The sequence below is a fragment of the Phaethon aethereus genome, assembly GCF_964289735.1.
Source record: "Phaethon aethereus genome assembly, chromosome: 3".
In the NCBI taxonomy this organism is placed as follows: Eukaryota; Metazoa; Chordata; class Aves; order Phaethontiformes; family Phaethontidae; genus Phaethon; species Phaethon aethereus.
In genome coordinates this window covers 128820578-128829450 of record NC_138576.1, presented here as the reverse complement: position 1 = coordinate 128829450, position 8873 = coordinate 128820578, and the positions used below count along the sequence as shown (strand labels likewise).

General features: G+C 48.4%; 1 protein-coding gene across 1 annotated transcript in view; it reads left to right on the top strand.

The window, feature by feature from the left end:
- Nucleotides 1-5659: 5659 nt before the first annotated feature.
- ANAPC1 (anaphase promoting complex subunit 1) overlaps nt 5660-8873 on the top strand; it is a gene marked incomplete at both ends in the record, with an annotated part of 32856 nt that continues 29642 nt past the window's right edge. Inside the window, 7 exons of the mRNA XM_081997590.1 lie at nt 5660-5872; nt 6002-6163; nt 6339-6394; nt 6597-6696; nt 7096-7178; nt 8318-8391; nt 8665-8810. Coding sequence (XP_081853716.1) covers nt 5660-5872; nt 6002-6163; nt 6339-6394; nt 6597-6696; nt 7096-7178; nt 8318-8391; nt 8665-8810 — 834 coding nt within the window. The remainder of the gene's footprint in view (nt 5873-6001; nt 6164-6338; nt 6395-6596; nt 6697-7095; nt 7179-8317; nt 8392-8664; nt 8811-8873) is intronic.

The following is an 8873-nucleotide window of genomic DNA, read 5'->3' as shown; positions in this document are numbered from 1 at the left end:
TCTGAAATCTTTTCCAATTGGGAAGAAAAAACGCCTTAAGTTCAGTGAAAAAAGAACAAATCCCTCCCAGACTTCTTTGACTTGCAAAGCTGCTTATTCACTGCATATTCTCAGGTCTTGGTGACAGAGATTGAATTTCCCCTCTCGCCGCCTCTTTCACTCCAGACCAGCTTCTCACATCTTGAAGTGATCAGCAGCTAAGGGTGCGTGTTGCTCAAGGCCCAGATTAAAGGGGAGAAGAAAAACGTACTAAAGCTGCTGCAAGAAGGCTCAGCATCTTCAGCGGTGCCTAAGAGCCAGCACCTTCTGTGCAGCTCCAGCAGCGTTGCTTTTCCTCCAGATTTTGAGTGCATTCCCCATGTATCCAACGTCACTTGGGGAGTAGGAGGAGACCAGGGGACAGGCATTTGTCCCTCTGCCTTTCCAGGCTGGCTCTTGATACAAGGCTGTCATTTGCGGTCAGCCCTTGCTGCATGGGTGCACTTTCATTTCTTCATCTCTTCATCATGCACTTCATCTCTATTCCCTGTCACTGCTTTGCGATTTTTGGGAACAAAGCAGTGGAAAGGCCTTCGGACTGTGGGCTGCAGAGTAGAAACAGCCCCTCACGTCGGGATAATGTCATATAATTGCCCCACTAATACAGGGCGAGGAAGCAGGAGCAATTTCTATGAAAGAGGAGGAAAAAAATAAACCATGAGAACACATGGGCAGGTAGAGAGGATTTAAGCAGCTCTCTCAAATCCCCTGATTTGGGTCATTTCTTTACAGTAGGTTGGTCTCTGCTTACCGCTGGTGTAAACTAGTCTCCAGCTCGATAGGGTTTCTTGCAGTTCATTTGAGCACAGCTTGATGTGAGGAAGAGGCTGGTGCATGGAGGAGGAGGAAGAAGCAGGGAGAGGAGAAAACAGAGGAGAAACTCTCAGGCGAGGTTTGTGATAGGAAAAGTCTGGAAGCAGCTGGCAGAAGACTGTCTGACTGTTTCAGCTCCTCTTGGGTCGGTGATGTGCAGCTCAGTGTCCCTCCAACAGCATATGGAATATAGGCTCAAGGAGCCACCTCAACAGCCTTCCTCCCAGCAGATTACATATTTCTACACCTCAGAGCCCAAACTCAACAGCTGCTGGGGGGGTCTCCACACAAACTGCTTGTGGTTTTGGTCCCAAAGTGGCAAGATTCACAAGATGTCCCCAAATAGCATCCCCTGTTCTCGCTAGCTGGGCATCAGTTGGCATTAGGCCTTAGAAATACCTAGCAACCCTCCTGGGGCAGTGCGAGAGGGGAAAAAGGCAGCTGATGTCAAAGGAAGGAGGACCGAAACATAGGGAGAACCTTTAATGGGCAACAAAGGCTGCCTGTGAGCACCAGGATCAGACCCAGAACCAGCTAAACCAGTCGTGCCCGCAGCTCTGGGGGTGCTGTAGTGCAGCACAGTCCACACTGGAGGGAGCGCCCAGCTCTCCCCTTCCAAAGGAGGAGGGCAGAGCAGAGTGCAGGTAACTACATGGGTACCAGCTATTTCTGAGCCACGCTCTCAGCCTCTAGCTCTCCAGCGCAAAAGTTATCGGATCCATCTCCCCAGCCATCCTGCTCAGGAGGGGCCACTGCCCTTTGAGTCCATGTTTTCCTGCTGTGTTGGTATATATATGCATGCAGAGTCCTGCTCGTGAGCGCAAAGATGCCTATCTTTATCATCACGGACTTCTCCTGCCTGAATGAGAAGTTATAATCCTCTTCTGATAACATCAGCAGCTCCACAGGTATTCTCAGCTTTCTCTTACCAGGATCCCAGTGAGCACTGAGGTGCTCTCAGAGGCACCCCAGAACCTCACGGTGCCAGGCTAGAGCCTGAACTTGACCCTTGAGATTTTTGTAGTTTCACTTCAGGGCATCAACATAATTTCTTCACAAGACTATTTGGATATTTTGGAGGCAACGTAATACCCGTGAAATTGGACCATTTAGCAGAAATGGCACTCGGCAATCAGGCTTTGGGCTGTTATCTGCTGAGATTTCTTTTCCCCTTTGCTATTTCTGTATTTTTATTTTCATTTTTCTAAATCTATTCTTTCCTTTATTTCTGCTTCCTCTTTGTGTCTATTTTTATTTCTATTTCTTTTAAATACCAAACTCTTCCGGCAACATGGTTTTAGCTCAAGGCAGATGACCCGTTCGTGTTGAATGTTATACCCCAGTCACAGGACGCAGCTCACAAACAATTTGCAGAGAAAACGGAACATTTTGTGGTGCTACTAAAATGCCTTTTTTCTTGTGATGCTTGCTTTGGGCACATGGTACATGCTATGCCTCTTACCAGGCACATTCTGTCCCTTGGTTCAGCTGTTTCTTCCTAGGACAAGTTCTGCTGGTCTGCAAATTATTTCGCAAAAGCAGAAAGCCATCTCCAAAGGTTGGACACTGGCTTGGACTTTCCTCATTTTGAGCCCTGGGCATTCTTACTTGCCCACAAAACTGCTGTTTGTATTTCACAGTCTTATTTGTGTAAATACCCCCATTTGCCTCCGTATGGAAATTTGGCCCCTGGCTGGATCTGTAGATCCAGGCTACCATTTCTTCCAGTTGCCTTCCTGCCAGAAGCTGCAATACCATTTGAAAGCACTCTGCAGCCTGGTGAATTCTTGCTTCTCCTAAACCTGGCTTTCCCCAGCAGGCTGCTTCTTGTTTCTGAGAAAACAATAGTGCTTACTGTCATGACTTGAACCAAGGATTCCACAAACCACATGCTGGAACCACAGTTTCCAATATGTTTCCAGTTCTTCCACAGCTTCTCCCTCTTTCTTTGATTTCTCATGTGAAACTAATATCTTGAAAATAAATCATCCTTGTCGGAATGCACTACCCTTGCAGTTCCCATCAGGGTACTTCATACAGTTTTTTTCTGTTACTATTGCCTGTCAGACAAACACAGGCTCCTTTTGCACTTCACACCACAGATGCTAATCTAAAAAAAAAAAGGTATTTTTCTGATATGCTACTGGGACACGAATGGAGAAAGTATGCTGTTGCAGGAATGGCACTATGCTGAAAGCTAGTAACTGGCTGTGATCTGTAGCCAGCAACACCCTCTTGTTTAGGAGAGTGATTATAAAGGTGAGAGGTAAAGAAAAGAGCTCATTTTGCAATGTACGAATGGTTGAAAAGACCGCAGGATAAGCTTGCTTACTGCCGACACGTCCACGTGGCGCAGGTGCCTGTGTGTGCTGTAATGCCTGCAAGATGGGCAGATTAACAGCACAGTGCTGATCTCATCAGTGAAACTTGTTCTTAAAAGAATAATCTGATTGCCCCACCAGATTTTGGCAGCTGAGTACATCCCAGAGCACTGTTTCTGCACGTTTTGCTGTGACACCCACAACCAAGGCAGAACAGCAGATGCTGGAACCCAAACAGCCCCATTACACACGGGTGACATTCGATTATACAGAAATACATGTCAACACAGCATTCTTTTGGCAAAATCTGGCGGTTCTCAGCAGAAAAGCCAGGCCAAGTGCCTGACACCTAGTGCTGATAGTTAGAGATGCAGTTGCAAAGGTTTTGGCACACTCAGCCTTACCCCTTACAAGTGTGGCAGGCTGTCCCTGCACCCACTCAGAAGGGACAGTGGATGATACAACTTCTCTGCACTCAAGACAGGAGAAACAGCCACCTCAGGTGCTGACCACCAGCACGCCAGGAGCTGGGTTTTTAGCTGGTGTAAGTCTGTGGAACCCAGACTTCCAATGAGTTAGGCTAATCCGTATCACACGGAATCAGAGAATCACAGAATCATTAAGGTTGGAGAAGACCTTTAAGATCATCAAGTCCAACCATCAACCCAACACCACCGTGCCCACTAAACCATGTCCTGAAGTGCCACGTCTACATGTTTTTTGAATACTTCTAGTGATGGTGACTCCACCACCTCCCTAGGCAGCCTATTCCAATGTCTGACCACTCTCTCCGTAAAGAAATTTCTTCTAATATCCAGTCTAAACCTCCCCTGGCGCAACTTGAGGCAACTTCCCTTCGTTCTATCGCTGGTTGCTTGGGAGAAGAGACCAACACCCACCTTGCCACAACCCCCTTTCAGGTAGCTGTAGAGAGCGATGAGGTCTTCCCTCAGCCTCCTCCAGACTAAACCACCCCAGTTCCCTCAGCCGCTCCTTGTAAGACTTGTTCTCCAGACCACTCACCAGTTTCATTGCTCTTCTCTGGACACGCTCCAGCAACTCGATGTCCTTCTTGTAGCGAGGGGCTCAAAACTGAATGCCGGATTCGAGGTACGGCCTCACCAGTGCCGAGTACAGGGGTACAATCACTGCCCTACTCCTACTGGCCACACTATTGCTGATACAGACCAGGATGCTGTTGGCCTTCTTGGCCACCTGGGCACACTGCCGGCTCATGTTCAGCCGGCTGTCAACCAGCACCCCCAGGTCCTTTTCCGCCGGGCAGCTCTCCAGCCACTCCTCCCCAAGCCTGTAGCATTGTGTGGGGTTGTTGTGACCGAAGTGCAGGACCCGGCACTTGGCCTTATTAAACCTCATACAACTGACCTCAGCCCATCGATCCAGCCTGTCCAGATCCCTCTGCAGAGCCTTCCTACCCTCCAGCAGATCAACACTCCTGCCCAACTTGGTGTCGTCTGCAAACCTACTGAGGGAGCACTCAATCCCCCCATCCAGATCATTGATGAAGGTATTAAACAAGACTGGCCCCAGTACTGAGCCGTGGGAACACCACTTGTGAGCGGCATCTGAAATTTTGTGAAGGAGATTGTACAACCCCTGTCTGTTGACAACTGCTGAGTGGCAGGGGTCTGGGAGGCCCTGCTAGTCCTATGAAATGATCTAAGGTATATTGTATTTTCTGTTTCCTAAACACCATGCCTGCCTTTAGAAAGTAACTGCTCATCCTGCACAAACTGTACAGGTAAATGAATTCCACGCTGCGTAAACTTTTACGCCTTAAAGCAAAAGCGTAAAAGACATTGTTAAAGCATTTAACTGCAGAAATACAGGCCTGGTTATAAGGGGGGATTTCGTCACAGGCCTCACAGATTTACAGGACAGCCCTTTGGCCATTTGCTGGCTACAGTCAGAAGAGAAAGCGCAGAGTGACGATTCGGTTTGTGAGGGGTGAGATAGGTCGAAGTTTATGAGGAAAGCTGCCACGGGAGGTGGGAAAGAGGCGGGCACACATGGGGCTGAGGTGGCAGCAGTAGGCGAAGCACTCTGCTGCCTGGGAGTACACCGAGCTGCCACGGGCCTGGACCGCACCCACACACCAGCAACTCTGTTTTAAAGATCGGTGTGACCGTACCACCCCAACACGGCGTTTTTGAGCAGGACTCCCCTCAGGAAACACCGCCAAACACCCTCGGGCCTAGCCTCAGGCCCCCGAGTGGACGCAGCAACCTCCACCACACCGCCGCCCTCCGCCATTTTCTTCCCGACGTCCCCCGCGCGGCGCCGCGGGGCAGGGCGGGAGCGACAAGATGGCCGCGCCCGTGTAAGGAGCCGCCGCTGCCGCTGGCGTCCGCGCTCGCCCCAGCCGTGCTGTCGCTTCCCGCGTAGCCCCCGGGCGGCGCGGGAGCCGCAGCCCGGTCGCGGCGGGTGTGCGTCCGTCCCAGAAATAATGAGGATATCGGGCCCCCATGTCGGACCACTGTGACGAGAGGGCGACGATGATTGCGGCCGGCGACCTGCAGGAGTTCGCCCCCCGGGGCCGCGAGCACTGCCGGCGCCACCCCAGCGCCCTCACCCTCCAGCTGCGGCGGCTGCAGCCCGCCTCCGAGCTCTGCTCCTCCGACGGGGCGGCCGGCTTGGTGGGGTCCCTCCGCGAGGTGACGATCCACGAGCGGCAGCGGGTACGAGGGCGCGGGGGGCTTCGGCCTGGCTTTCTGGCTTCCTAAATCAATTGGCCAAACCGGTGACCGGCTGTTGTGAGGACACCGGCAGGTCTTGTAGCTTTTCCTTACGAAAATCTTATTTTTCAGGAAAGTTGGCAGTTGAGGAAAGGTGCTAGCGATGTTGGGGAGGAGGTGGACTATGATGAAGAGCTGTATGTGGCCAGCAATATGGTCATCTGGAGCAAAGGAAGTAAAAACCAAGCGTCTACCGTTTATAAAGCTTTCACTGTTGACAGCCCTGTTCTGCAGGTACGAAAAAGTGGAAAAGAGGCGACTGAATGAATGTGCGTTAGCTAAAAAATACTCCCTGACTGTTTTCAAACGGTGTTCTGACGTGTTGTTATTTTGGGAAACGGGGAAAGATGAGATTGTGTAGTAGCATCAGCTCGTTCTTCAGAAGTAATTATACTGTATTTGGTTTTAGGCCTTATGGTGTGACTTCACTATACCCCAGGAAAAATCTGAAAAAGCTGATGGTAAGTATCCTGTTTACTGTACTGCCAAACAAATGTTTTGAGCTCAGTTCTCTTGGCATGAGAAGTTTTGTGATCAAGACTTGCTGTGTGAAGACGGCCACTCCCCCGCAAGCTTACATTTTGTGTATAGAGGATGTCTAAGGAAAGAGAGAAACTTCACTGTGGTGTTTTTTTTCTCTCCCCCCCCCCCGCCCCCTTTCAGGCAGTGATGAAATAGTAGAGAAATGTATCTGCATATTGCAGAATTCCTGTATAAATGTGCATAGCATAGAGGGAAAAGATTACATTGCTGCTTTACCTTTTCAGGTAAGTGCCATCCCTTTTTTGGCCACAGATGGGCTTGTTATCTGTTTGCATGCTGCGTCGGGGTGGGGAGGCATGCATAAAACACTGCTGGTGGTGGCTGCCTGAGTTCTTCACTCTGCGGGTGAAAGCAACAAAGCTGATGAAAGTGTGGCTGTGTGCTCAGGGCATTGAATACTTCTGGGAGCAGTGGCAGCCAGTTGTATGATGTGGGAAAGTATGGGTATGACCATTTCATAGTCTGAGAACCTGCTCTGACTTACATTACCCTTCTCTCAAGAAATAGCCTAAACATCTTATTTTGCTATAATAAGATACTCGGATATGAAACATAATCGATATTGTAAGCATTTGATTTTTGTTGTTGTTGTTGTTCATAAATCTATTTGTAATCTTTTATAGGTCGCAAACGTCTGGCCAACAAAATATGGTTTGTTATTTGAGCGCAGCAGTTCTTCACATGAAGTACCTCCAAGTCCACCCAGGTATGTAATGAGTGGCTTTGATTGTTTCATTATAGACTGTTTGCTAATCTAATACAGACTTGCAAGAGTTGAAGAGCAATAATGGAAGGATCTGTGTGTTCATGTTAGGGGCAGGTGAAACACCACGAAATAGCAGGAAGAGACTGAATACCGACAATTTATGGCATTCTTCTGATATTGTCTTGTCTTAAGAATGAGTTGGGAGTGGTGATCCTGGGAGTAGGGTATGGGAGGCACAATATGAGTGTTACTAGCCTGATTTCAGGTTTGTTTGGGGAATTGCTTCTAGGCTGTGATGGTGGACTGGGAGATTCACTGAGGGATTGTCATTGAGACATTTTCTCTGAGCTACAGGATGCTTTAAATGTATGGAGCATCCTGTTACCTATCTGGTGAGGTTCGGAGACCCTGTGCTCTGTGGCTGGACATACAGATGAGAAGCAGAGTAAGGAGTTCAATGGTGTGTTGATGAGCAGCTTTTAATACTGCCACTTGCTCTCACTTGGGCTTTATGTGCCCATTCCAGGCACTTGTGACTCTCTAATCCTTAGAGTTTGGTTTAGACATGGAGGACCTGAAAATGTTCAAGAAAGTACATTGCAAAAATCCTGATTGACCCTACTCAAGCTGGCTTTCCATGAAAATTCTTCCTTTTGTTACTGCCACCACAGATGGGTGGCTTGATTGCTGCTCTGTGATGGATACAAATGACCTGATGGCTGTCTTGCTTGTCTGGGACCTGGGAGCTGTAGAACCTAAACTCTTAAGCTGAGTCTGGGTTAAGGGCTTTCTCGTCTTCCTACTCCACCTCCTCCTAACTCAGCTGGCGCCAGCTGTATTCATTTGGGCCAGCCAAAGTCTGTCGTGTGGCCACCAGATGGGGTCGTTCCCAAGTGCTCCGACACGTAAACCAAGACCTAATCCTGTTTGATACACTAGCCTTTGTCTGACTCTACTCAGTTAATCCAACAAATTTCTGTGAACAGAATATATGTCTCTACTGTTAGATTTCAGGCTCTGATTTGTTAAGGTCTGAGGAGCTGTTTTGGGATTGCAGCACATGTTCTAGCTACAAGAGAGAACAATTAAAGCTTGTTAGCATTTGGGTTTTGAACATGATTTGTTTGGTTTCTTTCTAGAGAGCCTTTGCCTACTATGTTCAGCATGCTACACCCATTAGATGAGATAACACCTCTCGTCTGTAAGTCTGGAGGTAGGTTTACATCTTTAGATGTATCACTTGGAGTCCATCAGTATGGCATCAAACAATGTGTCACTTTAGCTTTTTCTGTATTACAAAATTTGCAAATAATCACTTTCAAGAATTCAGAAGTGGGTTGTTCTAGCTGCTTCATGAGCAGAGAAACTGTTCAGGAAAGAAACTCAGGCTGCAGAAGAAACAGGGTTAGCATTGCTCATACCCTCTAACTGGTAACACTGCTGTAGAAATGATTCTTCCACCTTAACTGAACTGCTTCTTTAGCAGGCGTCTTTGGTTCTGCTAGAGTGCAGTACGTTGCTGATTACACCTTGAGGATCGTGTTTCTCAGTGCTGAACCTTCCATTGTGATGACCTATGATACTGTGCAGAGTTTACATACTGTTTGGGCTCTTCGGAGAGTAAAGCCAGAGGTACAAATTCATTGTTGACTAAATACCGCTAACAAAAGTTTTTGTGCGTGTTTACATGCCCTT